This window comes from Epinephelus moara, chromosome 14, assembly GCF_006386435.1.
Source record: "Epinephelus moara isolate mb chromosome 14, YSFRI_EMoa_1.0, whole genome shotgun sequence".
In the NCBI taxonomy this organism is placed as follows: domain Eukaryota; kingdom Metazoa; phylum Chordata; class Actinopteri; order Perciformes; family Serranidae; genus Epinephelus; species Epinephelus moara.
Genome location: NC_065519.1, coordinates 2,568,674 through 2,583,587, shown reverse-complemented (window position 1 = coordinate 2,583,587; position 14,914 = coordinate 2,568,674). Strand labels below are relative to the sequence as shown.

Sequence of the window (14,914 nt, the reverse complement as noted above, 5' to 3'; positions counted from 1 at the left end):
TTTATCCTTGTCTTTAGAGTGATTAGAGTGTCATGAAGCTCAGTTTCTTTTTTGTCTTGGTTTTTCTACGTTCATACCTATATATATTACAGGTATTATTATTATTTATTACACACTGAAACACACTTTTATGTTACTTTCTGATGTAACGGTGTCCTGCAGAAGACCTGGGAAAGATAGAGCTATAAGCTTTGAGTATGATGAAGCTGTCTGACTGGAGCCTGAAATAACTAGATAAAAAGAGCATTTAAAAAACCCCAAAACATTAGTTAAAAAGATGTGTCATTTAAATAACCTGTATTAAAATGTGATACAAAGATATGACATTTGAAAGCATAAATAAGTAATAATGAGGGGTAATAAATGCATTCAGGAATTAAGGGACACAGATATTCATACAGACGTAGGGCCTTTCCAATTTGACATAAAACACTGACTGTGTGAACGTACCTCACACAACCTCACTTAAAAAAAATCCTAATTATCTCTTTAAGATATCCATAGGACTGCTTCCCTGTGCAGTAGCTGTTGTGCATATGAATGATAAATAAAGAATTTGAACTTGGAAAAGAGACAAAAGTCAACATTTAACGTCACTGTACTGCAGTGAGTTTAAGTATGAAATTATTTGCATACAATTATAAAGTACCAAAAGTTAAAGTAATCATTATGCAGCATTTCAGACAGTGTACGTTCTATTATTGTATTATAATTAATGATGCATTGATGTGTTATCACTTTAATATTGCAGCAGGTAAAGGTGGAGCTCATTTTACTAATTAAACATAGTGCTGGGTAGTTTAAACCAGGGGCGTTAATATAGATAGTGCAGGCAGGGCGGTTGCACTGGGGCCCATAAAGAGAGTGGGCCCTCCCACTGTGTGCTGGGTGGAGGATGGGTTACTGTTGTAAAATAAACGTAATGGAGTAAAAACTGTCATAAAAATGAAAATGGTAAAGAACAAATATGACAAAACTGTACTAGAACTTAGAGTAAAAGTACTTACTGGTGGTTAGTTTCCCTCTGAGCATCGCCACCTTAACATGGTGGAGAGGTTTGTGTGTCTCTGTGATCCTGTGAGCTGTGTTGTCTGGGGTTAACAGCTCCTGGTAGGGTCTCCCAAGGCAAAGTGGTCCCAGGGAGGGGCCAGACTAAGAGCCGCTCAAGAGGACCACAATGAAACGGCACATTCAGGGACAGAGACATCGCCCAGTATGGGGACACCGGGGCCCCTCGAGCCAGACCTGGAAGGGGAGCTCTTCAGCAAGAGTCTGGTGGCTGGGCCTGGGCCATCGGGCTCAGCCTGGATGAATAACATGGAGCCGCCGCCCTGTGGGCCCACCACCTGCAGGGACTAGCATCGGGGCCCTGATGCACTGTGTGCTGGGCGGCAGGCAGGGGCAAGGACCCGGGTGTGCTGACCCCTGGTGTCGCAGTCTGTGTCACTTTCCACCGCAGCATAAATTTAACTCATGTCTATTTCCCTGGCTGCATGTTAGTCATATGTTGGATAACAGAATAAGATAATAATGATAAAAACAAAGCTGTTAAACCTCAGTTAACAAAGTTGATTCTACATTTTTTATCTATGCTTTGTAAATTAAGGCAACTTCAGACAGAACATGAGTAAATCACATACTCTTCACCACGAACTGTAAAATTTAGGCATAAAAATATATTTTTATTTTTCAGAATTTCCAACAACACAGCATTTGAGATGCCACACAGAACAATGACACACTTGAGACATTAATTCAAGTAAATCTGAACAGTGAACATGTGGATACATTTCTACATTATGTTCAAATTAAAACAACATGACACAAAGACAAAGTTCAGCCGGGACAGAAATAAAACAGCAGATCACTATGATGGAGGAAAAGTGTCTCACAATAATCCCTTTAGAGTCATCAAATATAATCATCATGCTCCGTGACATAAGGGTGATATTTTCTTGAAAAAAAGTCAGACACAAACATAAAATACAATATTCCCTTAAGAATAAGATCATAAAATCCAGCAATGTTTTGACCAAAATTCACATTTTTTCAGTTTGATACCTGAAACGACCTGTTGAGCATTTCAGCTTCCAGCAACAAGCTCTTTTACACGTGTACAAAACATTTATCAAATACCTCTCATTCTGAAATTTAACGACTAACAATTCTTGATGAACTGGCCGTTTTTAGGAAATGGTTAATCTTGCTCAACACATCACTGTATCTGTATAAACATTTCATAGTGTTGATAATCCTCGCCAGTGATTACATAATGATGCGAGTAGTGACCTAAAAAAACACAATTGTGTAAAAATAAAACTCACTTGGATAATTTGGATTTTGTCCGACTGTGACGTCAGTGCTTTTCAGGTGACTTGGTTCAGTTCCCGAGCTTTATTCCTCAGATGTCTCTTACGCATCCTGATAATCCACTGAATCGTGAGCTTGGCAAAGTTAGCAGCCTTGAACAGAGCCATGAAGACGCCGCAGAGAATGGCGACAGAGTTCCAGGGATTTGCAGTCACGATCTGTTTGGAGAGAAAGCCATGTTAGAAGCTGATACACTGATGTGGACAGAGGATGAAACGTGCGGGGGAACTCACCAGTTTGATTTCCTGCATAAAAGGATCTCGCCATTCAAAGACGGCAAAGAAGAGCTGATTGGTTTGTTCTGACTCAGGCCTTTTGTCGTTGAATTTCACCACAGCAGACTGGAGGATCGAACATATACGATTAAATTACCGCTCCTAAAATCATCAAGTATGTACGTATGTGTAGCTATATAGTTCGTAGATAAATACCTCTTGCCGAAACTCGACAGATTCATCGCTTTTGCCAGATGTCCTCACTAAAGACATCTTGACCCAGGTCCTGAATCCTCCAGAGAAAGTCCACGTGGAGTAGTTCCTCTCACATTCCCTCATGAAGTCTGATTGATTTTTACTACAGAGCCAGAAAACACACGTTACTGTCAGACTGGATCAATCACTCTTTGTTTCATGAGCAGATAAGCCGTCAGTCACATGGTTTATTTAACTGATGTTCATCAATCACACCAGTCACAGGATCTAAACATGTCTGTTTGCAGTTACCTCTCATTCAAGTCACTGAACTTGGCAAACAGCATGTAAGTGATGGCGCTGAAGTCCTCCTCTGTCTCATTGTGACTGAACTGCATGAAGATCAGCTCCTTGTTCCTGACGTCAGACGGGCCGCGCACCACCACAGCTCTTCTCTGTGAGAACAAATTCAGAATTAGTTTAATATTTCTCTCTCAAAGCAGCTCACTTTCACAGAGTTCAAGATCTATGTTGTGTCTCCCAGCTCTGTGATGCATGGCTTGTGTGTTAGCAACCCAATGACCAGAGAAAATGCTAGCAATGTACGTTTCTGCAAACAACAGATACGTTACACGTTTTTCTGGCTGACCTCAGTTAGATTGGAAAATGGTCCGAAGTACGTCACGTCTTTAATCACACAGTCTCCTTTCTGAGGCTTGCCTGGGTCTACCAAAGGCGGGATGTAGTCGTGGTAGTGATGTCTGCAGCTCAACAGTCGAGCTTTGCCGGGGTACAGAGCGATACCTGCACAAAGATTATAAGAAGGAAACCCAGTGAATAATGAATCATCATGTGATAAGATTTAAATACAGCAGCATGCTGTTGGCTGTCTGTTATGTGCCAGATAAGTGGATGAAAATGGATGGATGGATTGTTTGTGATGGAGTTGCATACATTATTTTTTGATTTTGTATTTTTGTTCTATGTTGTCTGTGTGTAACTTTATGTTGCCAGGACACTCTTGAAAAAGAAATTCTTAATGTCAAGAGGTTTTTCTGGTTAAATAAAGGTTAAATAAGATCACCAAATGATTCCCAAGTGCGGCACTGCTGCTGCTCACCACCCCCTCAGGGGATGAGTCAAACACGGAGAACAAATTTCACACACTCAGGTGTGTGATAATCAGTGGGGCTTTAACCTTTAAAGCCCCTACAAGGAACTTTCATTATGAGTTGATTTTGGCGACCCTGTGGACAAAAGCGGTAGTGTTTTGCCGGAATGAAGCCTACATTTCCCATGAGCTCTAGCGCGTATTGTCGTAAAGACGCTTACCTGGCTCGCGCATGTGTTTGTTTTGGGGATGAATGAAACAACAAGACGGGAAAACTTTGCCCCCGCTCCTATCGGGGATCCCAGCTCACCTCTGCCGCGCCCCAGCTCCACCTCTCCGGCGTAAGCGCCACCGCCGCCGGGGTAAACGCAGCGGTCGGCTGGTAAGGCTGAAGGCCTGTTTGGCGAGCACTTCCACGGCTTCTTGGACTGAGTATGGAGCGGTGCCTCGCCTCTTTATTTCTCGGCACTCGCTGGACCCTGTCGACGCCTGGCTGGTACCTGTCGTCGGCCCGGATGAGGTGTTCCAGCCCCGCGGCCCCTGCTCTCCTCGTCCCCGCTGGCGCGGGGTGAATCTGCGCAACCTGCGGCCTCTGTGTGTGGCTCCCCGGACAGCTAACGCCGTGGACCCGCCGGCTCCTGCCAGGATTGGGCTGGTAAATGCTAGATCGCTAGCGAACAAAACGTTTATCCTGAAGGATTTCCTGACTTCCCGAGGATTGGATTTTCTCTGTGTGACTGAGACGTGGCTGACTGTTGGTGAGTCCAGTGCTTTCACAGAACTTTTACCCGATGATTGCTGCTATTTTAACTCCCCGTGGACGTCGGGTCGAGGAGGAGGAATAGCAACTATTTATAAGAGTCACTATAAATGTAAGCAGCTAGGTAAGATGACGTGTGCCGTCTGAGTGCCGTAAATCGCTTCGTCCTGGAAGCGACCTGGGGCGGACCCGGACACAGTTTCCTAAAGGTATGGATAAACACTATATAGAAATAGCTTATCTTCACACCAATGGTCTCATTTGCTGTTGTAGGTCACGCACAGACATCAGCAGAAACAAGAGACTTTTGCATATCCAGTTAAAAGTTCCTTGTAGCAGCTTTAAATAAAAAAAGCTGCATAAGACGCTGACATTAGCCTTACGCTGTAGGATGATTTTCATGTTAATATTTCCACATATTTACCTAAACTTTAAATGCAGGAACTTTCCTTACCATGGAGTTTTTTTTACATCGTATTGTTGGTACTACGTTTACTTGTATAAAACATCAGAACATTTTTCCACTTCTCTTCTTCACTACTGTTCCTGTCCTGATCCCAAATGACTGTGCATTTTTTAAACAAACCTGGGTGTGAAAACGACTCAACCTCTTTGTACGTCACTGACGTCACAGGGTGGTTGAGTTTCTCCAAAAAGTCTGAGATGGTCTGGTAGGCCAGGAACACCGCCACCCCAGTCAGCAGCAGGTAGACGAAGATGAGCACCACCGTGAAGAAATTCTTGAGGCAGGTTTTACTGAACCTCCTCGCTGGACCGTTGGAGCTGAGGTCGTCCTCTGCAATCACATTGTGCAAACTCACTGTCAAGGCTCAGGATGTTTCTTTAATGGGGTCAAATTACTTAATTAAAGTGTAATAACTAAATTATATTCAGCAGTTGGACACTAAAATTCTGCAGCTCAATACAGCAGCAGATTAAAAGTGTATGAAGTCGTGATACTGAGATGTTTAAGATCACGCTGTGCTCATTACCTTGTGAGATGATGCTGTTCGGCTCCTCGGGCTCCATGCCTTCAATGGCATCGTCAAAGAAGCCTGCAGGCGGTGTGTAACCTTCATCATCATCATCATCCTTGAACTGTGAGGTCAAGAAAAAGACATTAAAGGGTAACTTCAGTATTTTCTAACCTAGACCCTATTTTCCGATGTTTTTGTGTCTGTATGACTGATGGAAACAACACTTATATAATAGTAATAATAATAAATATATCTTCTTCTTCTTCTTCTTCTTCTTCTTCTTAAAATAAGCTGAGGCTTCAGTCTACACTTTTTTCGGTCTATCTGTTTTGTTTTCCTTTGTTTTTTTCATTAAATAAATGTGTAAGTAAATGCCTTGATGTTATTTATTCTTTATTACATGCATTCCTCTTGGACAATTGTTAACAAGGACCAAAATAAATTACCACTACTCCTATGTTTTGATAAAGAGAAAGATCATTTTGTTAAAACCAGAAAAAGCCCAAAATTCACCAGACACCATTTAATTGTTTGCCTTAGATTCATGTTTTCAAACTGTAAAAACAGAAATTATTGTTGGATTGTCAAATTAGCGACGATCCTCGGATACAACGTGTGAGACTTCCATCAGAAAAAAAATACATTTCCAAATCTGATCTTAAAACAGTGACATGTCATCAAAATCACTTAAAATTTCTCACTTTAAATTTGGACAAAAATTAACTGTTTGCATGATAAGAGTGAAAAACAGAGACTTTTTTTCAGCTCCAGGATTTTTTACTTTCAGACATCAAAGGGTAAGTTTTAAAAATCTTATTTAATTTATGGTATATATCATATTTATTTTATTTATATTGTGCATGTATTGCTGCATATCTGACAAAAATATTGAAGGAAATTAATCATTTAATTGAATAGGTTTTATAGTTATTTATACATTTATAGCTCATGGAGAAAAATCATATTTTTATCTTAGCTACTGGCTTTAAAAAAATAATAAAAATAAAACAATGGCGCATATGGGTTTGACTTTATTTTCAGGACATATATAGCAAATGGCACCATTTTAAATTAATAAAATTCTTTTTTATCATTACTTTAAACACAGGTATATTTTCAAGTTGGCAATCTGAATCACTTGCAAGGGCCCGCTCTCTCTAGGGGCCGCTCCACGCCACGGGCCTCAGTGCAACTGCACTGCTGCACTGTCTATTTTAACACCTCTGGTCAACATAAAATATAATAAAATAAAATAAAAACGCAGTTCCACCCCAGCCATGTCCTCCTCTGATAATGTAGGAACAGTCCCTTCAGTGCTTTAGTAAAAGAGCTGAGTCGGCTTACTAACATCCTCCACCACTGACAGCAGTAAAACTCTCTGGCTTATAAAGTGTCAATTACAGTGTTTTAAAATACATTACATAACTTATCTACATCACAGCAATGATCCTCCATAATGGCAGAGCTCCTACAGTGACTTAAAGTTATGCTTGAACACCTGCTGACATTTTAATTCACATATGTATTGTAGCAGACATCCTGTGGCCGTTGAGAGAGGAGGGGGTCACCTCCAGTAAATGAGCAGACACTCAGAAAACAAAGAGTCAGCTAGATTCACACTGTGGGAAACAGCAGCCTCAGCTGTGCAGTCACATGATGTCAGGGGGCTGCAGTCTGTCTGTCCCTTCATGTCGGGAGGAAGTTACAGAGAACAAACATGTTGTCCTCAGATTATTAAACAAACATCACAGACACACACAGACAGTTAACAGACCGGAAGTTGTCCTACCTCTTCGTAAGACCGGGACTTTCCTTTCCCGAGCATTCCTCTGCACTTCCTTCACCTCCACACAGCTGTCTCTGCTCCTCAAAGCACCCGACGGACTATTTGTCTCAAGTCTGAAAACTAGTTTTAATAAGTAACAGGTTCATTTTAAAGGATATATAAAGTCCCTCCTGTGCTGAGGTCCCGGCGGTTTACCGCTCTACAGGGAGACACACACCACACACACACTCCCAGGGGTGTTTGTCGACGTTAGAGGCCCACCCCATGATAATGAGCCACCTACTGTCCGTGCTCCAATAGTAAACCGTGTGTCCTTGACGTTTCCTTGCTCCCTTCCTCCTCCCCTTAGGGTAATACCTAGTGCTGCCTTAAAGTGCACTTCGTAAATGTCTACGTTGCAAACAGATCTAAAAAGTGAAGTGGATGTAAATCCTTCGTCTTTAATGTTCTCCATGAAGTTTTCAGTTAAACTTCTTTAAGGAACTTTAAACCAGGTAACACACCTGTTGAGTGATGAGTTCATTACAGCTGACTAAAGGAGTCAGAGGTATTTTTGCCATCCAGTTTCCACATTCACCTAAAAGCCCATTTAACTTTTCATATTAGACTAGTGTTATTAATGTTATTATTCATATAGGCCATTTCACACACATGCAGTTCACATTGCTTTAGGCCTACATAAAGCATTAAAAACCATTCTATCTATCTATCTATCTATCTATCTATCATTCTATCTATCATTCTATCTATCTATCTATCTATCTACAAAAAAAGTGCATTAAGTATATTAATAATGATATTAATAATAATAATCTACCAGTGCATTTGTGTTTTGTAAGTTAGCCTATAAACTAAACTAAACTAAACTAAACTTAACTTAATTAGTTTATCTAATTTTACAAGCTTCTGCTGATAATTCCATGTGTGGTGTAAAGTATTTAAGAGGTCTCAGTATTAACATGATGATTTTCTCTTTAATAATCTTGGGACCTGCAGCAGTGTGAACATCTTGTGTAGTTTAAAATACGTGAGATACTCAGGTGGTTTTCCAAGAACTGCTTTGTAAATAAATCAAACTCAGCACATGAATCTGAAACTTTTTGCATGACAAACCGCCATTTTACTGAGGGTCACCTGCCGGACGGACCACTTCCGGGCGGGAGTAACCAGAGTAACATCCCCGGAGTCTCCACTGGTTGCCTAGCAACTGCCCCCTCGACCCAAAATGGTGGCTTGTCATATTAATGCTTCGGTTTTTATACAGATTAAATTGATGTAACCATAAAACACGTTAAGAAGTGAACTTTAGAGGTGCTGGTAGGTGGATATTTTTTGTTACTAACATACAAGCCTCCATGTTTTAAGACAAACTAACTAATGTCACTGTGCGAAGGTGAGTGGTATAAATGTTCTCATGTAATGTTAGCCGCTAGCTAGGCTATATAATGCTAACATTAGCTAGCAAAGTAACTATCTACAAGAGAGCCAAAAAACATAATTCGAAAAATGTCAAACTTTGTTTAAAAGTGAAGCAAATATTTTTCAGATTAGAAATCAATCTTGTGACAAAATTCACTGGTGGAATAGAAAGTAGCCATTATTAAAGATAACTTTAGCATTAATGCTAACTTAATAATCACTGTACGTTGATGTGCTTGTAGCGTTACTTTACTGGAGTGTTTCCAATTTTGAGGCTACTTAAAACTTCAACTCCACATTCTGGAGGCCACTGTCAGACTTTTAATCCACTTAAATTGAATTTAACGTTAATTTACAACACAACTTTCTACTTATGTTTTAGATTGAGACTTTTTTTTTGTTTCGTTTTAGACTGAGATTATATTAAATGCTGTGTTCTTAAACATTTAGCCACCCAGCAGAATAAAAAGTAATTCAAATTAGATCCGCCTTTACTCACTTCAAAATTAGGGAGGTTTACACTTTTTCACACTCTTATTCCTTCTTCTTACTTATAATAAACGATTCTTTTCATCAGAGTGACTGTAACAAGTCACAATTTTACATGGGGGATCAAGTAAGTATTTTCTGATCACGAACTCTAGTGATATTTTGCATAATGAGTACTTTTACTCACTTTTACTTAAATTTGTGAGTATTTTATCACAGTGGTATTACCTCTTTTACTTCCACTACTTACTTTTACTTTCTTTTAAGCTTTTAACCGTATTACATGGTTTCAGTGGTTGAAAGATGAGGGGAGACCTTATGTTTTCACAAGATTGATTGTAATTGTCAAAAACTGGTATAAACTGCCCGACCGTGACGTATCGCTAACATTTCCGACGGCAATGAATGCAGCACCAGCTCCACAGAGCAGCGACAGGGAAGTGGATGACACAGTTTCCGTATCAAACCCGTCCAAACAACGGTCCTACCATGGCAACAGCGAGAATTTGTGTCCTGTTTGTTGTCCTGTGTTCGACTTTAGCAGAAGACTTAAAATTAAAATACAAAACTCCCACTGAACCTGTCCGATTATTCACTGAGGAGGAGCTGAAGAGATACGACGGCAGCGAGGTAAACTTTATTGTAACTCTGAATCCAGGTTGAGTTTTTGTTCATGTTTTAGTCTGTGCATCCACACACACGTGTACTGATAAAGATTTATCTGTCTTTTTCCGTTGTTTCTCTCCTCCCTGTTGTAGGAGGGACAGCCCATTTACATGGCAGTAAAAGGAGTTGTGTTTGATGTCACCAAGGGAAAAGGTAGCTATAAAACCCAACTTAATCCCTGGAAATTAAACTGTAATGATTTATAAGATAAAACATGACTCCTGCAGGGTGTCTGCATGTCCTTAGAAGTCAGTAAATAGTCTTAAATTAGAATATGTGAGGTCTGAACTGCTTTAAACATTTTATTCAATTTTGTTTATCCATTTTTAAATTTCTTTCTAGCCTTTTTATGTAAAGGTCCACATTTCTAATGTTACAAATCTTAAAAAAAAACCTCTAAGTACTCTCATTTTACTTCATACTTGCACTTACCTGTTGGCAAAATGTAGATTGACGTAACTCACTCTAATGACCGTATTCTTACATAACACTTACCTTGCACAAGACCACATTCATACTACTTGCCTGCAGTGATTACCTGTGATGCTTAAACAAGTAAAACTTGATTTGTCCTAAAATCTGTCCTAAATTTGGTTAAAGGTGTCCTGTACTGATTGTATATTGCAGAGTTTTATGGAAAAGATGCACCATACAACGCCCTGGTTGGTAAGGATTCCACTCGGGCTGTGGCTAAGATGTCCCTGGACCCAGCAGACCTGACATCAGATACTGTAAGTTCAGTCTCAAAGGCTGAGATTGTGATTGTTGTGGTTGACAACCATAGGTGGGGAGGTATTCTTGTATGAAATTGTATGATGACAGGAATGTCATCCTGGGAACCCCAACCCCCCCATGTCTGCATTTTGTATTTTGTATTGTCTTGCTTCACAAAGCAGTCGCCCTTCTGGGACAAATAAGAGTGGAAAGAAACAAAGAACAGACATCTGACACCTGAGTGTTGGCTTCAAAACAGCATAGCATTCATGAGCTGTATAATTATAGATTTAACAGTTTCATCTGAATGCACCATACTCGCAGGTTTTTCAGTCATTCTACACTTCCAGCAGTATTTTTGCACAATGTAGACTTTTTAAAGCAATGAATAATATTTTTCAGTAAAATTAATTGTGTGGGGACCCGAAACTAAACTTTCCATATGGGGGACACTGGGACTGCACCACAGACTGTTAAAGTAATGTGACGTCACACATTGGTTTGCGGACTCCTATTTTGAAGCCTCGAGTTCGGCACTTCGGCTGTCACCATCTTGGTTTTTTGGAGCCAGAAGTGACCATATTTGAGTGAGATGCTGGAGGAGCAAGGGGTGGATCTGACTGAGAAGCCGAGGACACTATCAGCAGACAGCCTGTCTTTCAAAGTGTCCTGCCCTTAATTATGTGTAACTTTAATCCTTAATGAAATATAAACAGGTTGAGTTATATGAAAAACAATTTCAAAGAACTAGTGACAGCAAAAGTTGATTGTTGCATTGCCTCACGTCTATCGTGTCTTGGCCAAAAAGTTGCACACCAATACACTGCAAAGCCGATGGCCAAACAGCACGTACTTTCTGCCCCTGTGCGACAGGAAACAACTCTCCACACCAGCAGATGTAGGTCGTCTGTTGCCTTTTTATAGCCGATTCAGCATGTTGAAGCAGCGTTGGTGTCAGCGGAGCACGTCGGTGAATAAAATCTCTCTTATTGTCAGTTCAGCTCAGGTCACAAGAAGAAAAACAGAAGTGCGGAAAGTAAACTAAGAGCTAAAGTCAAGAGGGAGTGAGACCAGAACAAACTTTCATCTTTGGCTACCTTAATGTACTTTTGTAGACTTGCTGTAAATATAAATATAATTACCTCAAATAGCTTCACAGTCTGTACATCATGTGACAAGTGCCACATAAAGTTCTTGTTTTTCATCTTTACATTTACAGACAGGCCTCAGTGAAGAGCAGCTGGAGTCTCTGGACAGTATATTTGAAGGCACGTACAAAACAAAGTATCCCATTGTGGGTTACACGGCATCACGCATCCTCAACGAGGACGGAAGTCCCAACAAAGCCTTCAAACCCGAGGACCAGCCTCATTTTCAAATCAAAGATGAGTTCTAAATCTCATTTTACCTCTTTGTAAAATACAGTGGTGAAAAAGTCTTTTCATGTTTTCATGAGTTTTGTTTTGTTTTGTTTTTTGTCTTTTGAATATTTTCTCTTGTGAGAATCAGAGCTGAATATGCCAGGGTGCAATACATGTACAAGAGAAGAAGAAAATACACAATAGAAACTTTTTAATCATATTCATTACCTGAACTGAAGGTTTACATGATCTGTTGAGAGCTTTAGCTGCACAATTACTTTGAAATCTTTTTAACACGTATGATATGGTTTTTAAAAAAAATACATTTCATCAAAATTAGTGATGGTACAATATCAGATTTTCACCACGATTATAATGGCCTTAAAAATTCATGATAACAATATTATCGTTATACCTATAAAAAATGAAATAATAATGCTATCAGTCAAATTCATCTTTATTCTGTTTTGATTGTTAAATGAATTACAGTCAAAATACAAGTGTAGAGATGTTAAAGACTCTCTCCACCTCTATACATAGCTGCACAAAAAACAAGGCAACCCTATGGCGTTGAAAGAAATAGAAATGATTTAAGAGGCGCTGGTTATTTACACGATATTTTCACGTGTGTTATTAACAGGACGTCAGTCATTCCTTTTAAAATATCTTGGTTATCATCAGTACCTGTATATCACAACACATGTAGTCATGATTAAAATAAGGCTGTTTGATAAACATTTGGGAGGAAAATGATGCTGACTTTTAAAGAGCCCACCCAGACACTTTCTAAGAAATATTGAAAAAAACATACTGTTTGGAAGACAGATTTTGTCACTTAAAGGTTCAGGGGAGGAATGAAAAAACATCTTTTTAGTGTCAAACTGAATATGTGTTATTCTGCAAAGTGAAGCTCAAACTTCAAAAATAAAAATTAATGAGGGGGACTTAAATTATATGTGTGGTCACAGTGATCATCTTCTACCTATGTCAGAGCAATTAGAACAAATGAACGCACAGAAACATTTTATTAGCTTCACAGAAAGACATCTACAGGCCAAATTAAACTACGCGTGTAATGGATTCAGAGTTATGGCAGTCAAAAAAAAAAATCAGCTGTTTCATACGAATATTCGACAATTCAAGTTTTTTTCCCCTGTGAAGTTTAAAGTTTGAACAGGACTCAGCAGGCCGCACAGTATGGCAGCAGCATTCATGTAATACAGTAAACAAGCTAACGGTGCTAATGATGGATCGGAAATGTGCAATATGATTTTTTTGTGTCACTTGAATCAAACAAAAGCCAGAGACTTTGTCATATTAAGTAACTGTGAGCTGTAAATTCACCACTTCCAAGCAGAAGAGAGAAGATAATGTTATCTCAGTGCCTTATGGTGCAGAGTCTCTCCTCCTCTATGCTGCTGCATCACGTTCACAACTGTCTGTACCAAAGAGTATTGTGAAGTCAAGAGTGCTCCCTGTGCTGCAAAACCGTGGGCCAAAATATCCCCAGAAGTTCACTGCACAGCACACTGACTAGCCAAAAAAAGGCCACAAAAAAAACCTGCAGGCTCGACTTGAAGCAATCTCAGTCGACTGAGTGGTTTCCAACTGATGAGTTGCATCTCAGACTTTGAAGGGGCGGCTCTAGATTAAATATTATCTATGTATTTAGACAGAGGGAGTGAGCTGACAGACCAGATGAGATAAACTAAGAAAACATCAGATTTTAATATGGCTGTCACTAGCAATCATTGTTATCACTGATAGGAAGGATTTTTTTAATTGTTTAGTTTATTTGCAAAGGTAGTGAAAAATGCCCAGCTCCGACTCCCAGACCTCACGGTAATGCCTTCACATATTTTATCCAAACCCCCAAATATTAAATTAACATTGGTTTAGGGACTGTTCTTTATTTATTAGAGGAGGGGGTGGTTGCAGTGACTTTTTTTTAGCCTCCCTGAGTGACTGACAGAAAATCCATGACTCTCCCTCCACCATAAATTAGTTATTAGATTTTCAAAAACTAACCTTTGATGTTTGAAATTTAAAAGCTGAAGATGAAATCCTGCAGTTAAAAAAAGTCTCAGTTTTTCACACCTGTCGTGCAAATGGTTAATTTTTGGACAAATTTTAAATGAGTAGACTGAAGAGATATTGATTAACTAACACTATTTTAAGCTCAGATAATGTATGTAATGTATTTTTTTTTCTGATGGAAATGTTGGTCGCAGGTGATATGTCCAAGGACCATTGGAAATTTAAAAAGCCAACAATAATTTCAGTTTTTACAGTTTCTGGCTGTGATAAATGGTGTAATTTTGGTGATTTTTTTTCCCCCCAAACTCCTAAATACAAAATACAACCATTTAAAGTTGCATGCCCCTCCCCAAGCCAAAATAAAAAACAGAAAGTCCCTCCCCAGTGCTTAAAATATTATTTGACATGCCTACCTCTTTTTGCACCGCCCCCTCCTGCCTCATAAATACCCAACAGTCTCTTAGTGTGGAAAAAAAGATGAAAGATGAGAAGCTGAAGCCAAAAAATATTTGGATTTGTTACTTGATAAATGATGAATTATTATCAGAATTGTTGCAGATTAATTTTCTGTCTATTAACTATTCCATTAGTTGCTATAGCTCTAGATTTTAGTATAAAATGTTGTTGTTAAATGCACTGATTTTTAGAGTTTTTGATTAAAAACTACTGAACCTGCAGCTCTGTGAATGTTTACATGATCAGAATCAGTCCATTTTCTTTCTACCTGATTTTGTTTTTGTACAATTATTATTAAAGTCTGTAAAACTAAGAGTTTGTTTCACTTGAGTTTTACCACAAGCTTCGTGGAGATGTT

The 14,914-nt window shown here is 39.3% G+C and overlaps 2 protein-coding genes across 2 annotated transcripts; one reads left to right on the top strand and one right to left on the bottom strand.

Moving 5' to 3' along the window:
• Positions 1 to 1,661: 1,661 nt before the first annotated feature.
• On the bottom strand, positions 1,662 to 7,681 carry pacc1 (proton activated chloride channel 1). The gene is made up of 8 exons (XM_050062630.1): positions 7,418 to 7,681; positions 5,644 to 5,749; positions 5,238 to 5,447; positions 3,430 to 3,584; positions 3,093 to 3,235; positions 2,802 to 2,943; positions 2,604 to 2,711; positions 1,662 to 2,528 (listed from the first exon to the last, which is right to left on the bottom strand). The coding sequence occupies exons 1-8, from the start codon at positions 7,451 to 7,453 to the stop codon at positions 2,367 to 2,369; spliced, it is 1,062 nt and encodes a 353-aa protein (XP_049918587.1). The 5' UTR covers positions 7,454 to 7,681; the 3' UTR covers positions 1,662 to 2,366.
• A 2,030-nt stretch (positions 7,682 to 9,711) lies between these two features.
• On the top strand, positions 9,712 to 14,867 carry nenf (neudesin neurotrophic factor). Its single transcript, XM_050061792.1, has 4 exons — positions 9,712 to 9,952; positions 10,081 to 10,141; positions 10,616 to 10,719; positions 11,922 to 14,867. The coding sequence occupies exons 1-4, from the start codon at positions 9,728 to 9,730 to the stop codon at positions 12,096 to 12,098; spliced, it is 567 nt and encodes a 188-aa protein (XP_049917749.1). The 5' UTR covers positions 9,712 to 9,727; the 3' UTR covers positions 12,099 to 14,867.
• The last annotated feature ends 47 nt before the right edge of the window (positions 14,868 to 14,914 follow it).

What these genes read in the sequence shown, in the direction of transcription:
- pacc1 (XM_050062630.1), bottom strand. Translation starts at nt 7,453, where the DNA reads ATGCTCGGGAAAGGAAAGTCCCGGTCTTACGAAGAG. An exon ending in TGAGTCGTTTTCACACCCAG is followed by an intron (nt 3,585 to 5,237) that starts GTTTGTTTAAAA and finishes ATCTTTGTGCAG; the next exon opens with GTATCGCTCTGTACCCCGGC. An exon ending in TTATGCAGGAAATCAAACTG is followed by an intron (nt 2,529 to 2,603) that starts GTGAGTTCCCCC and finishes CTCTCCAAACAG; the next exon opens with ATCGTGACTGCAAATCCCTG.
- nenf (XM_050061792.1), top strand. Translation starts at nt 9,728, where the DNA reads ATGCAGCACCAGCTCCACAGAGCAGCGACAGGGAAGTGGATGACACAG. An exon ending in AGAGATACGACGGCAGCGAG is followed by an intron (nt 9,953 to 10,080) that starts GTAAACTTTATT and finishes TCCCTGTTGTAG; the next exon opens with GAGGGACAGCCCATTTACAT. An exon ending in TGATGTCACCAAGGGAAAAG is followed by an intron (nt 10,142 to 10,615) that starts GTAGCTATAAAA and finishes TGTATATTGCAG; the next exon opens with AGTTTTATGGAAAAGATGCA.